Source organism: Carettochelys insculpta, chromosome 28, assembly GCF_033958435.1.
Source record: "Carettochelys insculpta isolate YL-2023 chromosome 28, ASM3395843v1, whole genome shotgun sequence".
Taxonomy (NCBI): domain Eukaryota; kingdom Metazoa; phylum Chordata; order Testudines; family Carettochelyidae; genus Carettochelys; species Carettochelys insculpta.
The window spans coordinates 9,020,171-9,038,546 of record NC_134164.1 but is presented as its reverse complement, the minus strand read 5'-3'; the positions used below and the strand labels follow the sequence as shown (position 1 = coordinate 9,038,546).

Genomic DNA, 18,376 nt, shown 5'->3' with positions numbered 1-18,376 from the left:
AAACAGGGTCCAACTATATACAAGGGGGGGGGGGCCACGTCCCGGGCCCCTCGCCCCTATAGCCCGGCACTGGGCGTGGCCGGCCGGGAGCCCTGCCGCGCTCGCAGCCTGGTCCGTGGCTGGGTGGGAGCAGGCTGGACCGGAAGGTATGGTGGCCAGCGAGTGTCAGGTGGCTCCAGGGGTCCCTCGGTGCTCCGGCCCTCGCCGGTGGGTGGCGGGGCGACGGCGGACGGGACGGCGACGGGCGGAGCAGCTGGTGGTGGGGCTGCAGGAGCAGGCAGGGCGGGCGATGTTTCGGCCGGCGCGGCATGCAGGGCCAGGTAGTCCACCAGGCGATTAAATGTGTCCATGTAGGCCCCCCATGCCTCCTGGCGCCAGGCCAGCGCCCGCTCCTGCAGCTGGAGGTGCTGCTCCGCAACCTCCAGCTGCCGACGGTGGATGGCCAGCAGCTGGGGGTCCGTCGCCATCAGCGGTTGGAGGCGCGGGGTCCGCCGTCTAGCCTGCCGTGGGGCCGGTCGGTCCTCGGCCGAGGGGCTGCCCTGGAGCGATGGTCCCGGAGGGCTCTCCGGGACGACTGACGCCTCGCCGGCGCTCTCTTCCGGTCCTTCTGATGGTGCAGGACACAGGAGAGGAGTGGGGGAAGAAGAATGGAGACAGGCGTTAGTGTGGGCCCCGAGCCGTGGCCTTTGTCCCCCCAGCCCTGTGCTGCAGGTTCCCCATCCCCGTCCCTGGGAGATGCTGCTGTGATGGATGGGGTTCAGGGGTCCCCCTGCCCTGCACCCCGTCCCCTGGTGGGAGCGACTCTCACTTCACCCCACAGGGTCTGAGAGCAGGAGAGGTTTCTTAGGCCACAGATGGCCAGTTTCTGGCAGGAGTGACAGCACCAGCTGTCGGAAGAGACAGTCCTTCCAACCCGTCGTGGGGAGAAGACCCCAAGGGGGGCCTCTCTGGGATACAGCTTTCCCCCTCTTCAGGCTGGCTGCCTACCAGCTCTCCCTTCCCGTAGCCTCTACCTGTGGCCCCCGCCCTCGCCCCCCAATTCCAAGCCAGCTCGGCTCCTCTCTCTCCTGTTTGTTCAGGGCAGAGGTGTCACCTGCCAGCTATAGCCCCAGGATCCTCCTCTGCCCCTGGGAGCTATTCGGCTCTTGTTGCTCATATGTAGCCTGAGTCTCCCTTTGGCACTCCCCCCACTCCATCACATGCTGCTGCTGCGGGGTGTCCCACCCCCTCCTCCCGGGGGCCCCTCAAGGTTCTGCTCCCCCCTGGCCCGGGGATGGGGCATGGTACTGTCATGCGGGGGGGCGGGGGCAGGGGCTGATGGATGCAGTGCTGTGCAGGCCATGGCCCTGGTGTCCTTGGGGCCATGGCCATGTGAGCATGTGGGGGGCCCTGGACACATATCTCTTACCCCCACCCCTCAAGCCTAGGGGTGTCCACCAGAGGGGGGTACCTACCTGTCGGTCCGCTCCCACGGTCCGGAGATCCCTGGGGGTGGAGGCCCTGCTGCTGCTCCGGGATGGCAGGAGGAGGATCTGCAGGCTGGATTCTGCGGAGGAGGAGCTCCCCTCCTCCTCCTCCTCCTCCTGCCGTGATGTCCCGGGGGTGGCCTCCGGGGAGGGCCCCCTGGGTGCGGGGCTTGCCTCCGGGGCAGACTCCGTCTGCAGGGCCTGCTGGGGCTCGTCAGCCGAGGTGTCAAGGGTGGCCGGAGGGGAGGAGGTGTGCTGGGAGCCCAGGATGTCCCTGAGCTCCCTGTAAAAGGGGCAAGTGACGGGAGCGGCCCCAGATCGGCTGGCCGCATCCCGGGCCTGGGAGTAACCCTGCCGCAGCTCCTTGACCTTACTCCTGACGTGGTCAGGAGTGCGGGCAGGGTGACCCCGGGCAGCCAGGCCGTCGGCCAGCCGAGCGAACGCATCCGCGTTCCGCCTCTTGCTCCCCATTACCTGGAGCACCTCCTCCTCGCTCCAGAGCCCCAGCAGGTCCCGCAGCTCGGCCTCCGTCCAGGAGGGGCCCCGCTGCCGCTTCCCAGCCTGGCTGCCCTTCTGGCTGGGCTGGCTGCCCTGGCTCTCCTTGCGGGGGTCCGCTGGGGGGGCTGCCGGGCAGCCATCGCAGCTGTGTGGGGCTGAGGGTGGTGCAGGCTGGCCGCGTGTGCAGGCTGCAGCCTGCACATTCCCTCAGCTTCCTGCAGAGGAAGGGAGGGGGAGGGGACCTTTAAGGGGCCGCTCCACGCAGCCACCAGTGAGCTGAGGGGCTGGAGAGAGCGTCTCTCAACCCCCCAGCTGATGGCCGCCCTGGAGGACCCAGCAATTTCCACATTGCAGGATGCGGATCGTCTACACAGTCCCTACTTTGACGTTGAACGTCAAAATAGGGCGCTATTCCGATCCCCTCATGAGGTTAGCGACTTCGGTGTCTCGCCACCTAATGTCAAAGTTAACTTCAAAATAGCACCCAACACGTGTAGCCATGACATGCGCTATTTCAGAGTTAGTGCCACTACTTCAAAGTAGCATGCACATATAGACACAGCTAATATGTCCAGTAGGATTTTATGAACACCCCAGTATCCAGCTCTGTCTTTTAACAGGTGGGGTGGGCTAGTCAAGCCAGGCTAACACCTATATGGCATAGGCAGAACCAAGGCATTCAGCACACAGACTTAACTAGTACCCCTCCTCTCCTCCTTTACAATGCTTTAAACCAGGGAGCCCTGTGCAATCAATGTCTTATGCAGCTATGATGACTGCCCTGTCCCCCCCACAACAACCCAGAGCATTGGTGAGATCTCACAACTCCCACACTGAGTGTCAGCTTAAATTGTGATTCTACAACAACATGTTTACAATAGACCAAGTCTCACAGCTTACTTTCTACCCATTAGGCTTTGCCTGAAAGGTATCACACATGCACACCTTTGCATTTTTATGCAAATGATCTCTGGGAGACACATTCCTCCCAGCCTCAGTATCACACATGCCTCCCTTTGCATTCTTATGCAGATGACCTCTGGGAGACACATTCCTCCCAGCCTCAGTAACCTTGCGTTCCTGCTGCCACATTCCCTACAGTAGAAAGGATGTGGATGTACTGGAGAGGGTCCAATGGAGGGCAGCAAAAATGAGAAAAGTAAGTGGTGATTTGAGAGCAGCCTTCAACCTCCTGAAGGGGGCTCTAAAGAGAATGGAGAGAGGCTGTTCTCAGTAGTGACAGACAGCAGAACAAGGAACAATGGTGTCAAGTTACAGAGCAGAAGCTACAGATTGGATATTAGGAAAAAATATTTCCCCAGGAGGGTGGTGAAGCACTGGAATGTGTTGCCTAGGGACGTGGTAGAATCTCCATCCCTAGAGATTTTTAAGTCCCAGCTTGACAAAGTCCTGACTGAGGTGATTTAGTTGGGGTTGATCCTGCTTTATGCAGGGGTCTGGACTCAGTGACCTCCTGAGTCCCTTCTAGCCCAAGGATTCTATGATTCTTTAGTTCTATTTTATAAATGCTCCTTCTGAGCCAATGTCCAGAAAAGGAAGACTGAGGAGGGAGCAGAGTGGAGTCTTAAAATTGTGAGGGGTGATGATTGTTTGAGGTTGCCCTGGAAAATACACTGGCAAAGTTTGGGCCATAATGGTGAGAGTGATTGAAGGAGGTGGTAGGGAAGCAGGGACATTGGAGGGGCCAGAATAGAAAAAACAGAACAGAAGATCTCCATTTTTGTGATGCTCACTAGCCAAGAGAAATATGACTAGTCCTGCTAAGATTCAAAGGCCATAATGGTAGGAGGCCCAAAACATGCACTCTTGGTATCCAGAAGGATGACACACAAAGCATGGTTACTAACTGAGAAATTAGTTGCTCCTTCACCCCACTTCAGGAGTGGCAGCACCTTTCCTACTGACATTTGGCTGCTGGAGTCAGTTTTCTAGCTTCTATGTATCAAGTATTTTTAAGCCTCCACCAGCTTATATCAGGATCCAGGTCCTTCCCAGACCACAGTTTCCTTCCCTCATTCTGCTTCGTCTCAGTGCTCCACATTCTGGGATCCCTAAACTCCTATACCCAGCTTGCCTTAGTGATCCACTGCCACTCCTCACCTAGCCCCTTACCTTGAGGGCAAACTGTAGGTTGAAATGACCACTCATCATTGTTAATGGAGTTGCTGACCTGCTGTCTTCTCCTGTCATGGCTGCCTCTCTGTAGCCCTAGTACCGTCAGGCGTTGTCTCAAGCTGTGCAGCCTGGGAGCTTTCCTGGCCAGAGTTCCTGCTGCTCTGCCTGCCTGCCTGCCTGCCTTTCCCCCAGCCTTGTTCTGTGTTGGGAAGATCCTGTAGCTTCTCTGTAACTGCATCCCTCGTGCTCCACAGCTGGAGCCAGAGTCTTCTCTTCTTTTCTCAAGGAGCCTTCTATTTATACAGCCCCAGCTGGGCCCTCACTGACTGCTATCTGCGTCAGCTGCTGACTCCTCAGCACCAGGCTTCCCCCAGGGCTGACTTTAACCCTTGCAGGACTAGTGCGGGACAGATGCCCCGTTACAGGCTAACAAAATTGTGATAATCATATTTCTTTTTTATAAAGCCAAGTTGATGATCCAGGTGGTTCTAACAAATTAACCTTTCCAAAATGTACTACTTTGCACTATTTTATCCTTTTCAAGGGGTGCTGTGCAAGCTAAGTTGCCAAATAATTGTTCTAGCGCTATGAGAAGTAGAAGCAAAAATTCAAGCTTCTGATGGGCTGAGAAACAGGGTCTCTCTTTCAGGTCCCACAAAATTGTGAACTGAGTCACTTAGAAATATTTTCTCTTTTTACAAATTTAAAAATAGAAACTTGCAAATTGCTAAGGAGCACTAACCGTACTGTACACAGAAACTTTGCAGATGTCTGATTGGTTTCATGATCCCATGCACCAACATGTGGAATTATTTGATGTAAAATATGCACAAAACAAGTTTAAGTTACTTTGGCTACGTCTACACGTGAAGCCAACATCGAAATAGCTTATTTCGATGTAGCAAGATCGAAATAGGCTATTTCGATGAATAACATCTACACGTCCTCCAGGGCTGGCAACGTCGATGTTCAACTTCGACGTTGTGCGGCACCACATCGAAATAGGCGCTGCGAGGGTACGTCTACACACCAAAGTAGCACACATCGAAATAAGGGTGCCAGGCACAGCTGCAGACAGGGTCACAGGGCGGACTCAACAGCAAGCCGCTCCCTTAAAGGGCCCCTCCCAGACACAGTTGCACTAAACAACACAAGATCCACAGAGCCAACAACTGGTTGCAGACCCTGTGCCTGCAGCATGGATCCCCAGCTGCCGCAGCAGCAGCCAGAAGCCCTGGGCTAAGGGCTGCTGCCCACGGTGACCATAGAGCCCCGCAGGGGCTGGAGAGAGAGCATCTCTCAACCCCCCAGCTGATGGCCGCCATGGAGGACCAGGCAATTTCGACGTTGTGGGACGCGGATCGTCTACACGGTCCCTACTTCGACGTTGAACGTCGAAGTAGGGCGCTATTCCGATCCCCTCATGAGGTTAGCGACTTCGACGTCTCGCCATCTAACGTCGAAGTTAACTTCGAAATAGCACCCAACGCGTGTAGCTGCGACGGGCGCTATTTCGAAGTTAGTGCCGCTACTTCGAAGTAGCGTGCACGTGTAGACACAGCTTTTGAGTCATAGAATTATGGGGTTGAAAGAGTCCTCAAGAGGTAGTCAAGACCAACCCCTGCTAAAAACAGGACTAATCCAGCTAAATCATGTCAGCCAGGGCTTTCTCACACCAAGACTTAAAGACCTCTAGGGATGGAGATTTCAATACCTAACCTAGGTAGCCCATTCCAGTGCTTCACCACCCTCCTAATGAAATAGTTTTTCCTAATATCCAACCTAGATCACCTCCACTGCAACTTGAGATCATTGCTCCCCATTCTGTCATATTTCACCATGGAGAACAGCCTTTCTCCATGTTCTTTAGAACCTCCCCCTTCATTTAGTTGAAAGCTGCTATTAAATCCCCCCTCACTCTTCTCTTCTGTAGACTAAATAAGCCTAAATCCCACATCCCCTCCCCATAAATCTTGTGCATCAATCCCATAAGCATTTTTGTTGGCCTCTGCTGGATTCGCTCCCATTTGTCCACATGCTTTTTGTAATGGGGGGGTCCAGAATTGGATGCAGTACTCCATTTGTGTCCTCACGGGTGACAAATAAAGGGGAAGAATAACTTCTCTTGATCTGCTGCCAAGGCTGCTATTAATGCAAGCTGTCTTTAAAAAGAAACTATACAAATGTGATCACTGACATTTGCTATTTAATGTAAAGAGCATAATGCCTTAACTCCTTAATATTTTCCATGGATGGCTTGACTCGCACTTACAAAAAAAAAAAACTTAAAAATTGCTTGCTCAATTCTCTAGAAAATAGTACAAATATACATTTTAATGGAACCTTTTATTCTCAACTCACTTGCATTTCATGCTTGTAGTTTTCTTCTCTTCTGTATAATCTATAGTTAGAGATTGCATAATGTGTAGAAGGTGCTGGGTAGAAAGCATTTGAGACTGCCTAAGCTGAATTTTGGCAAAGAACTCTTGCTGCTGTCTTCATTTACCAAAACCAAAAATGGGAGTAAAGTGAAAAGTCTCTTTGGCTACGTCTACACGTGAAGCCAACATCGAAATAGCTTATTTCGATGTAGCAACATCGAAATAGGCTATTTCGATGAATAACGTCTACACGTCCTCCAGGGCTGGCAATGTTGATGTTCAACTTTGACGTTGCGCGGCACCACATCGAAATAGGCGCTGCGAGGGTACGTCTACACGCCAAAGTAGCACACATCGAAATAAGGGTGCCAGGCACAGCTGCAGACAGGGTCACAGGGCGGACTCAACAGCAAGCCGCTCCCTTAAAGGGCCCCTCCCAGACACAGTTGCACTAAACAACACAAGATCCACAGAGCCGACAACTGGTTGCAGACCCTGTGCATGCAGCATGGATCCCCAGCTGCCGCAGCAGCAGCCAGAAGCCCTGGGCTAAGGGCTGCTACCCACGGTGACCATAGAGCCCCGCAGGGGCTGGAGAGAGAGCATCTCTCAACCCCCCAGCTGATGGCCGCCATGGAGGACCCAGCAATTTCGACGTTGCGGGACGCGGATCGTCTACACGGTCCCTACTTCGACGTTGAACGTCGAAGTAGGGCGCTATTCCGATCCCCTCATGAGGTTAGCGACTTCGACGTCTCGCCGCCTAACGTCGAAGTTAACTTCGAAATAGCGCCCGACGCGTGTAGCCGCGACGGGCGCTATTTCGAAGTTAGTGCCGCTACTTCGAAGTAGCATGCACGTGTAGACACAGCTTTTTAGTGTTTATAGTCTCCTTTGCACTCTGTGATGCCAAGGCTTAAAGTACAGTTAGGGTCAGACAAATGATGCCTTGCAAAGTCATATTTGCTTGTTACACATGGAAATAATAGTTCACTCCTAACAGTATCTCAGAATGAGCACCTCTTTTGATGTTTTATACACTGTTGCCAATCTAGGGCTTATTATGGCAATTCAGAGGCTTTAAAGCTCGAATCATGCCACGCTAAACAGGCACCACGTGAGCAATATTGAGTAGCAGCTGTTATGGCCCCATGGATCAGTCTATAGATCCGCAAGGAATTAAGAACACTTCGCACTTGTGGAGCAGTGTAGCCCATCACTGGGGCCTACATCATTCCTTTATGATAGGAAAGAAATCACTTTTTCAAATTCCATCCGCTTCTCCCTCCTAATCCCCATTATCAAAAACTACACATTGCGTTCTTAATCTAAGTGGGATTTCATCTTAAGTTTTTATTACTTTCATACAAAATGGACCCCCAAATGCATTGCAGGATAAAATCAATAGATTTAAAATGAAGAGCTACAGAAAAAGAATATTGTGAGAGGTTTGAAACGAGGTGGGCACTGCCTACAGGAAGGCTGTTCAAGATGGCTGAAACTGGAACAAGACAACTGTCCTTGGCAAATCATAACATTTTCGCTGACACCTTACATGACACATATCTGATGTGGCATGATTCATTGCAATCATTAATAAAAATGTAAAGTGTCTCCCAATTACATATAGTGTCACTCAGTCCAAGGAGGGGAGGAGCTTTTAATCTGACCCAGCAAGAGTGGAGAACTAGTGGAAAGATGGAAAGGGGAAGGAAGATCTGTTTGTTTGAGAAGGTTGGCAGCAGTGAGACCCAAGAGCTGAGACTTGGGGTCCTCATGGGGAAGGGGAGATTTTTCTTTAGTCAGCTTTCTGTAGGAGGGAGGACCTTTGTGAAAGAGGGTACAGGATGTACTGTAAATCTGGGAGCCGCTTTGTCATCAGAATCTGTAATGTGCAAGTTTTGTGGTGCTAAAACATGCTCTTTTTAATGTGAAACTGTATACCATTACATCCATTTCTATACTTGGCATATTTTAAAAACACCAAATAAAATGTAAGTTTAAAACCCAATCACAGCTTATTCCTGACATGGAGATCTGAAACAGTGGGGCACAAGTCTATTATGTAATACATAGAGCAGAGCTTCAGCCAGATCAATTAGTTGCTGTCTCCACCTATTTTTGTGAATGGCTGCACTTTAATTCACTTGTTCCTCAGGTGGCAAATCTAATAATTTTTAAGGATCAGTACATGTTTATACCAGCCAATTTATCTAGATCAAGTTCCAAGGTTGTTAACAGAAGCCCCCGGTAAAGACACGGCCCTCCAGAATAAGTGAAATTCACAAGAGATGCTGTTTTATAACGTCTGTTTGCTTGTTGTCTGATGGAGATATATTTTTGTTCTTTTCCCTGTGGCAGGTTGTTGCTTATCACTACTGCCAGGCTGACAATGCCTACACCTGTCTTGTGCCAGAATTTGTACACAATGTGGCAGCATTGCTCTGCCGCTCGCCACAGTTTGTTGCCTACCGGGAGCAGCTACTCCGGGAACCCCATTTACAGAGTATGCTCAGCTTGAGATCTTGTGTCCAGGATCCCATGGCCTCTTTTCGCAGGGGAGTCCTAGAGCCCTTGGAAAATCTTCATAAAGGTACTGTGAGGGAGATGGTTTTGAATTTTTATCCAGGTCCATTGCTGGGGGACAAAGAGCACAACTGTTCCAGGGCCTGGCAATTCAAAAGGAGTAGGGGCTGCTGCCTACCATACCGACCAGAGCCCTGGGCCCTTTAAATCACCACTGAAGCCCCAGGTGGAGTACTCTAGGTGGCACTGACGTGCTGGCGGGGAGGGAATGGTGCACTCTGTGCAGCGCTGAATGGCTGGCAGGGGGAGGCTACCCCAGGCCCTGCCCCTTCTGGGAGCATGGCTCAAGCCCTCTGCCCACACACTTACCTTTGGGTGTGGACCACCAAAGCGAGGAGTAGATGCATTCCATGTGTGAATCCGTACCACTCCATGAAAATTCAAGAGCTGTAGAAGAGCAAATAGGACTTCAGGAGACTGGAGAATATTCCAAAAGGCTCTTGTTTTGTTTGTAACTCCTTTTCCTACCCAATCCTCCAGTTTTGTTTTCCAGGGCCATGGACACAGAGGTACAGGTGTGAGTGAACATGGGACCTTCAGCACTTTTGATTTAATTCATGTCCAAATTATGAACCAAAAGATCTGAAAATAAATGCTGACAATATTTGGTTTGCACAGCTTTGCTTAGAATCGTATATTTTCATTAATTTGTTAGGTCATTAACTGCTTCCTCCACTCAGTTACTCCTCAGAAATTCATTATTTAATCGAGTCTTGGGAATTCTCAGCCCCCAAACAGAAATGCTGACAATATACAAGTATGTAGATAACTGACGTAAAGCTGCTTTGTGCAGCTGAGTAATAGATCATGTCCTACTTACTGAGGAGCAGCCTCCATTGTTCCTGCTCCTCTTTCGTGTACAAGAAAGACGCAGTTTTTCTTAATAGAGTGACTAACTGTACGAGCTTGACTTTCATAGGGTTCAGAACTCTGCCCCCTCAGAACTATATTTATGCAAATACTAAATTATGTATTATTTACTCTAAATTGTACAACATGATTGTATGTTTCACCCCAATTCAATAAATGGATCAAAGTGATACAAACACATCTCTGGGCAGCTTTGTTGTTCATAGCATCATGAGTTTGGAAGAAACCTCAGAAGATCATTGAGTCCAATCCCCTGCTTAAAAGCAGAAGCAGTTCTAACTAAATCATCCCAGCAGGACATAAAATCCTCTAGGACAGGGTTTCCATCACCTCCTTAGCTAACCACTTCCAGTGCGTCGCCACCTTCCTAGTGAAAATGTTTTTTCCAGTATCAGATTTAGAGCTCCTGCACTGCAACTTGAAACTATTGCTCCTTGTGCTATCATCTGTCAGCACTGAAAACAGAGAACAGCCTTTCTCCATCCTCTTTAGAACCATGTCCAGGTAGCTGAAGTCTACTATCAAATCCCCCCCACTCTTCTCTTCTGAAGACCAAATAATCCCAAATAATCCCAAATCCCCCAGCCTCTCATAAATCTTATGCTGCAGCCCTGTAACCATTTTTGCTGCTTTGTGCAGGACCCTCTTCAATGTGTTCACATCCTTTCTGTAGTAGGGGACCCAGAATTGAATGCAGGACTCCAGATGTGATCTCACCTCTGCTGAAGAAAGAGGAATCATCACTTCACTAGATCTGCTGACAATACTCCTACTAATGTGTCCCTGTATGCTGTTAGCCTTCTTGGCTGCAAGGGCACGCTATTTACTCATATCCATCTTATCTTCCACTGCAGTCCCAGGTCCTTTTCTGCCAAACTGCTGCTTAGGCGGTCTGTTCCCAGACTATATCAATGCTTGAGAGTCTTCCGTTCCAAGTACACTTGTCCTAGCTGAACCTCATCAGATTTCTTTTGGCACAATCTTCCAATTTGTCTTGGTCACTATGGACCCTATCACTACTCTCCAGCATATCTACCTCTCCCCCTAGTTTAGTGTCATCTTCAGACTTACTAAGGGTGCAATCCATCTGCTCGGTGCCAACCAGACATCAAACCATTGACCACTACTCATTGAGTCTGAAGATCTAGCCAGCTTTCTGTCCACTTTATAGACCATTTATCCCAACCATACTTCTTTAACTTGCTGGCAAGCATACTGTTGGAGACAATATCAAAGGCTTTGCTAAACTCAAAGTACATCACGTCTACTGCCTTCCCCATATCTACTGAGCCAGTTACCTTGTCATAGAAGGCAATCAAGTTGGTCAGGGCTGACTTGCCTTTGGTGAATCTATGTTGACTATTCCTGATCACTTTCCCCTCTTCCAAGTGCTTCACAATGGATTTGGTGAATATCCCCTCTGTGATCAGGGGATTGAGGTAAGACTGGCAGGTCTATAGTTCCCCAGATTCTCCTTCTTCCTTTTTTTAAAGATGACACTACATTTGCCTTTTGCACATGGCCTGGGATATCCCCCGATCACAAGGAGTTTTCAAAGAAAAATGGCCAATAGTTTGGGGATTGCATTAGCCCTCCTCGGCTGCATTAAATCCAGCCCCATAGACTTGTGCACACCCAGCTTTTCTAAATAGCACTTAATGTTTCTTTCCCCAATTCCTTCCCATCAAACAAAGTTACTTCTTTGAAGCTGAATGTCTAGGTTTTAAATACTGACATGAGTACGCGTAGCCTCAACAGACTCAAAGGGACTATGATGCTGGCTCAAATATCCATCTATGGCAGCGGTGTCCAAAACAAAATGTAACAATCACCATAGCTTTCCCCCATCCAAGCCAGGCTTCGTCCCCGCCCAGGTACCCTCCTCCCCCACACAAACTGCTGGTGACTAACCGGAACTGTGCCGAGCGAGCTGCCCCACCACCCCAAGCTGTGCCACAAGAGCCATCCTGCCCCAAGAGAGCTGCAGGAGGAGCCACTGCTTCCACATGCTTGTCCCACCAAGTGGTGAGGAGCAGAGGGTGTTCCACACATGTGGCTATAACAAGTCACTTCACCTCACCATGGTGTCCACTTCACCGCGTATGGTAAAATGACAATGTATTGGACACCGTGGATCTATGGATTCCCCATGACTTGGAACAAAAATCTGATGGGTCAGGTCAGCATTCTCTTCACCTTGGCATCAGGGTATGTTGGGGTTGTGGCTGGCAGGAAGAGAAGAAATCTGCAGCTATTATAATGACCCTTGAGGGCTATTCCAGCTGACATAACTTAGAGCAGTTCCAAGCATACTTTATATTATCCTGGGATCTAGACTGATCCCCATCTGGCCCCCTAGATCAGGGAAAAAATCAAACTTTATATAAAACTGGTTTTTAACTCTGATGCCATTCCCTGAGCACAACTCAGTTGGATTCAGGGATCAAGACCGTACTCCCTCAGTGTTGCTGATTGAGATTGTTGGCAGACTAACTTGTCCATGTGTTTTGTCACAGAATTAACATCAGGGTTGCCAACCCATAGAAATTTCATTTACGGACAAAATGGGAAAAGTTTATGGTCAGACAAATTCTTTTACGGATGAAATTTTTGTACTATATTAAGATGACGTAAATGGCCAAAAGTGAAAAGTAATCATTGTCATTCATACATCACAAGAACAATGTGCTATTTAACTCACTTTCCTTTAGTCAGTCATGTTGCCAATGTGCTGATGCTAACTCGGCAGCATAATGTACATGATAATATCATGTGGATCATGTGATTCACATTATGTCACCTCAACCATTGAGCTAAATAAACAACTAAAACATCCAATTTCCACTGCTCTGCAGTAAAATGGCTGAAGCAGCACAGGAGAAATTTGATTGCTGTTTTCTGAAGTTTTATTGCACTTTTACGAAATATATGGACACCTATATTTTTTTACAGACTTTACAGACATGTCCAATTTCAGCTAATTTTTATGGACTATCTGTAAATTTACTGATGGTTGGCAACCCTGATTAACATCCTGTAGAAATTGATTTAAGAAAATATGTAATATGCATAATTTTTAAAATATAGCAACAGATACTTGAAAAGGTGCTGTTGAAGCTATAAACAGTAATTTCATTGTTATTAATGCTGAATATTGTTGACAAACTTAGATTTACATTTTTCAAATGTGTTTGAGTCAGAAGTAATCTAGAAGTTGTTTAGCTGAACAATGACTTGATTTCGTGCTCCTCCTGATCCCCATATAAGCTAGTGAGAAACATGCGCTATGGATGTACAAATCAGGGTTCCGCTCCATTTGCTCCAAAGTGAGAAAGTTGTAAAGACTATTTCCAAGCATGTCCTGTAATCCTGCTTAAAAATTCAGTGAAAATGTGCATAATGATTGTTATTTAAAATAAATACCTTTTCAATACAGACACTAACAGTAAATGGATAAATTAAAATAAGCGAGTTACAAAGATAAAATAGGATGATGAGATTTAATGTGTAGCTACTCTGAAGGTACAGTTTATATTAATCTTTTATTTCCTAAAACACCATGCGGGGGGGGGGGGGGGGGGCAGGGGAGAGGCAACTCTTGTTACCACTGTAATGTTTACTTAAAATTTAATGAAATATCGACTTACGTGATTAAAGGAAAAAAGAAAAAGCTAATCCAGTAACTATAATGTCTAATTTTATTGCATAGGGCCCCTGGAGTGCTTTACAAAGGAAGGTTAACATTTCAAAGGTGGATAATATGAGCGTATTGCACATATAAAGCAATAGCACTCCTCAGGAATAGAACCAGATATCCTAACTCCGAGTTCAGTGTCACATTTACTAGGCAACATAACTTCCAGAAAAGTGGTGCCTTGCCAAAGGTGTCTAGGCAAAGGCTCTGATGGACTAGCAAGAAGAAACAAATTCAAAATATGAGTATGTCCACATTGCAATACAAAATTGAAGCACTAAGTCTCATAGCCTGGGTCACCTACCTTGGGCTCAGGTTGTGGGGCTGTATATTGCTGTATAGATGTTAGGACTCAAATTGGAGCCTGATTTTTAAGACCCTCCCCCATCATTGACTCTCTTGAATGTCTACACTGCAATTATATAGCTCTCAATTCATTCGCCATGAGCCTGAGGCAGCTAATGTGGGCCAGCCAGGGTCCTGCAATGGATCTTTTATTGAGGACATTCCCTCAATGGCCTGCCCTTTGCCCTGGGGGCACATAGCAAAAGCATGTTAATCACTTGTAGATGCTATGACAGAGCATATATGAAATTCCCTCTGGAGTAAACAGATCTTAGTCCATTTAGTGTTAATTGCCATAGTACACTCTTCAGATGGGTGATCAGGTATTAAAAATAGCAAATAAGCTAATTAAAAGTTGCATTTTTTAAGAAAAAACATTAAATATAAAATACCATTTAATTTACTGCTAAGAATAAAAAAGATTTATTTATAAGGAGCAGCTGCAAGGACAGTCTCAACTGTATTAGAAGTTAAATAGTCCTGTTCTTTTGTGTTGTACAAATGGCTCCATTCCCTTTGGAGGAGAGAAAATTAAGGTCTCTCTCCATTTTCCAAGGTGATACATAAGTTGTCTCATTCAAGTGGTCCCCATACAGAACCGATTCATGTTCATGACCCACATTCTCAGTTTATAGCTTCTGTAATAGTCACAAGAGTCAGTGGAAACTGTTGTGTGACATGGTTATTATTAAATTTCTAGCTCTGAACCAGGTGAGAAAACTGGGGCCAGGAAATAGACCTGTTTCTTTTCAGCACTTGTGTCCCACCTGTATTACACCTTCTTTGCCTGCATGTTTCTTGTCTACTGATGTCAACTGCAGCAAGATGACCACAAAAGTTGGCTCTCTTTCATGCAACATAGTACAAAAAGTAATCTGAGCTGTTAAAATTCTGTTGTTGTTATCTGATGGGCCAGGAAATGTTGTTTATTTTATAAAAACCTCACCTTTTTTCTGCAATATTGATGTAGTTAGTAGTATGAGTACTCCCCAGGTTCCTATGTTTAAAAATGTCCATGTACAACTTTCAGCTAACTTAATTATTGTGACAGCCTGAGCCATAGAATTCAGATTCAAACTTCTATACAATTTGTTGTGCAGGCAATTGTTCTGGACTCATCTTTACTGAACAGAGGGTACAATTTTCAAAAGTTCTTCAGACTAACTCCTATGCATGCAAACTGATTTCTGCTCCGACACCTGTATTGCCTCTGAGCCATGGTTTTCATGTTTGTTAACATTTGTATGCATGATTGAAAATATAGTCCAGCATTAGCATTATTTGGTTAAAAAGTCCACTGTGTGCCTGGATAATGTCCCAACCCAAATTATCTAAGGCCATTTGGTTTTGGGAAGAAGGGGCTTTTGAAATCCGGGGGATTCTTTCAAAAGGCCCCCATCTACACCGGCGGCATGCATTTCGAAAGCAGCACTTTCAAAACCCATGCAGCTGCCATTATGCTAATGAGGTGCTGCATATGCATGGCAGCACTTAGTTAGCATCTGCTGAACCGGCTCATTAGCATCCCCTTTTCGAAAGGGGGGGTGCTAGTGTAGCCACAGCCTGAAGGTGCCAAAGGCATATACTTCTATGCATACATATACACAGCAACTGTGAATGTTGCAACAGGTTTACCTCAAGGCGCTGTTGATGTTTAATGTCACCAGTGTAGGTACGTGTAATAATTTTCTTGCCAAATTTGCTGAAAGATCTTGATTCACATTTCTCAGATATATTTGAGCGTGGGGAAAAGGTAACTTGTTTAATAGCCTTAATTATTTTAATGAATTGTTGTCATGATTGTATATCTTTTGTAAATCAAATGTGTATTTTAAGCACACTGAGAAGTGCGGTTATTTTATCTCTTTTCCTCAATAGCATTATCTAATCTCAACTTCCATTTAGAGCAGTGTGGTGAGTAGTTGTCTCAGTAAGCATGCTGTTAGTCAAGGCCTGAACACTTTTCTCTTTCTTATCATCTCAGAGAGGAAGATCCCAGATGAAGATTACATCATATTAATTGATGGTTTAAATGAAGCTGAATTTCACAAGCCAGATTATGGGGACACCATTGTATCATTCTTGAGCAAAATGATTGGAAAATTCCCATCCTGGCTAAAGTTGATAGTGACTGTCAGGACAAGTTTACAGGTATATTAAGACCGTGTTTGCTATTAAACACACAAATGCTGGATTTTTGTCATAATGAGTTTTCTTATTGAAAGTCTTAATCAATGTCATACTGATTTATCTCATTTTAGCTGTATTTTGCAGCAGTCGTCTAATAATGGATTCGGATTGATTTATGTCTTCCAGACTTTTTCTCTGGAAACTATTATAGTACAAGAGTCTGATCCTGTGCCCCTTATTCATGTCAGTAATCCTTATTCAGCAAGTAGTTCTATGAGTGTCAGCATGACTGTTCACATGAGAGAGGAGTACTCACCACCAGAGTGTTTGAAAGACCACGCCCAGAGTCTATGAGTCTGAGCTGTTAAGAAGGAGCTTAGCTGTGTGTTCTTTCTTAAATGGAAAGAAGCTTGGAGAAGGGATGTCATACATAACTTCCTGCCCATCAGTGTAAGAATATTACCATGGCAGACTGATTAAGGGTCTGTGTGTTTGTTTAATACTATTTGAAAGAATCATAGAAGAAACTATTTATCTGCATTGCAACATTTGACAGTTTCTCAGGTTTAAAGTGAATGAAGCTGACATTGTTCTGAGTCAGTGATGGGCAACCCAGGCTAGTGAGTGAGCCTCATGAGTGTCCATCCTTCATCTCAGTGGGCTGCAAGATTGAAACCAGACATGTGCATTAACCATGACTCCAAAAATAAGATTAAATACATTGCCCCTTCATGCCTTCTCAACACAAAGAGAGTGATCCATTATTAGGAGCAAATTAAATGGCCAGCAGAAGTAAACTAAGGAAGTATGTGGAGCACACAGCTGTCACAATGTTGCGTGCAGTGAGCATGTACCTCACATGTGCCCTTGCTTTAAATATGTGTCACTTCTCACTTTGCTTGGGGCTGCTCAACCCTCTCTTACAATGCAAGCCCCTCCCCTACTCCATGCCTTCCCTCAAACCCTCGCCTGGCCTCTTCCCCAGCTCCTTCTCTGAGAGTGGCCAATCCCTGCTCTTCCCCCGCCCCTCCAGCATTTCTGGAGTGTCACAGATTGCCTGATTCAGGCCTCATCCCCACTCTTTCCCCTTCTCCCGGAACTTGAACACCACAAATCAGCTGATTTGCAGTGTTCAAGCTCCGGAAGGAAAGGGAAAGAGCAAAGATGAGGCTTCAATCAGCCAATTCACAGTGCCCTGGAAGTTCTGCGAGAGAGTGGGAGGAGTAGGTAAGTGCAGGTCCCCCAGCATGCTGGAGGGGTGAGGAGCCAGGGTAGTGGGGGCTTGTGGAGGCTGCACATAGAACCCAGAGGGCTCACATTCCACTCCTCTGACCACAGGTTGTCTACATCAGTTCTAAGAGTATTTGTCTTAAGTTATGTCAGCATACAGTATAAAGCTAGTATCTTTTGGACTCACAACTCAATGAATGCATAGAAGAAAATATATGCAATACTTCCAAACTTCCTCCTTTCTCTCTCTCTCTGTCTCTCTCTCTCCCCAGCTGGGCTAGGGAAAAAAGCCACAGCCTTGGCCCTGGCATTTTCTCTAGACCAGCAGCAGGGGCAGGATGCGGGTGTCTTTTGCAGCCCTGGCCCAGCAGCAGCCGGGGTCTGGAGCTGGGGCTGCAGCTTTTTTCCTGGGCCCTGTGGCAGTGGGGAGTGGGAGGGCAGCCTGGAGCTGGGACCATAGCTTTTTTCCACTGCCCCCAGGAGAGCAGCTGGGGGGAGGGCGCTGGCCTGGAGCCAGGGTGGTTTTCCTGGCCCCCAGCAAGAGCTTGGAGGGGCAGGGCTGGGGTTTGTGACTGCAGTGTCTCTGGAGGAGGCTATTTGTGTTGGGGAGTTGCAGGGGCCAGCAAGGCTCCCCTTTCATGGCACTATAGCTGGGGACCAGGGGTGGGATAGAGGAACACTTCCCTCTCCTGGCAGGGTAGAGAGCCCTGTCTCCAAGTGACCACTGTTTTCCTGCTATGTCTGCTCCCAGTGATCACTCTGCAGTATGGCTGTTCCCTACACTCGCTGCTCTCAGTCGGGAGTCTGGAGTATGTCATCCTTCCTACAGGTGCCCCTCCTTTTCCATGTGCTGGCGAATCATAGGATTTCAGACATTTCCCACTTTTCCAGGAAAAACCAAACCCTGTCCTTAGTTTAAGTTAGGGTAAGAAGCAGCTGCGTACCAAATTTCATGGTCATAGAGCTTACAGTTTAAGAGGAGCTCGTGAATAAATGGAGCACAGACAGACTCATGCACTCTGAAATACACAGTAGATATA

At 47.3% G+C, this 18,376-nt stretch overlaps 1 protein-coding gene across 2 annotated transcripts in view; it reads left to right on the top strand.

The window, feature by feature from the left end:
• TANC2 (tetratricopeptide repeat, ankyrin repeat and coiled-coil containing 2) overlaps nucleotides 1-18,376 on the top strand; it is a 703,794-nt gene that overhangs the window by 597,835 nt on the left and 87,583 nt on the right. For both annotated transcript variants that reach the window (XM_074978796.1, XM_074978797.1), the window contains 2 exons: nucleotides 8,843-9,074; nucleotides 15,961-16,127. In XM_074978796.1, the coding sequence (XP_074834897.1) occupies nucleotides 8,843-9,074; nucleotides 15,961-16,127 (399 nt within the window). The remainder of the gene's footprint in view (nucleotides 1-8,842; nucleotides 9,075-15,960; nucleotides 16,128-18,376) is intronic.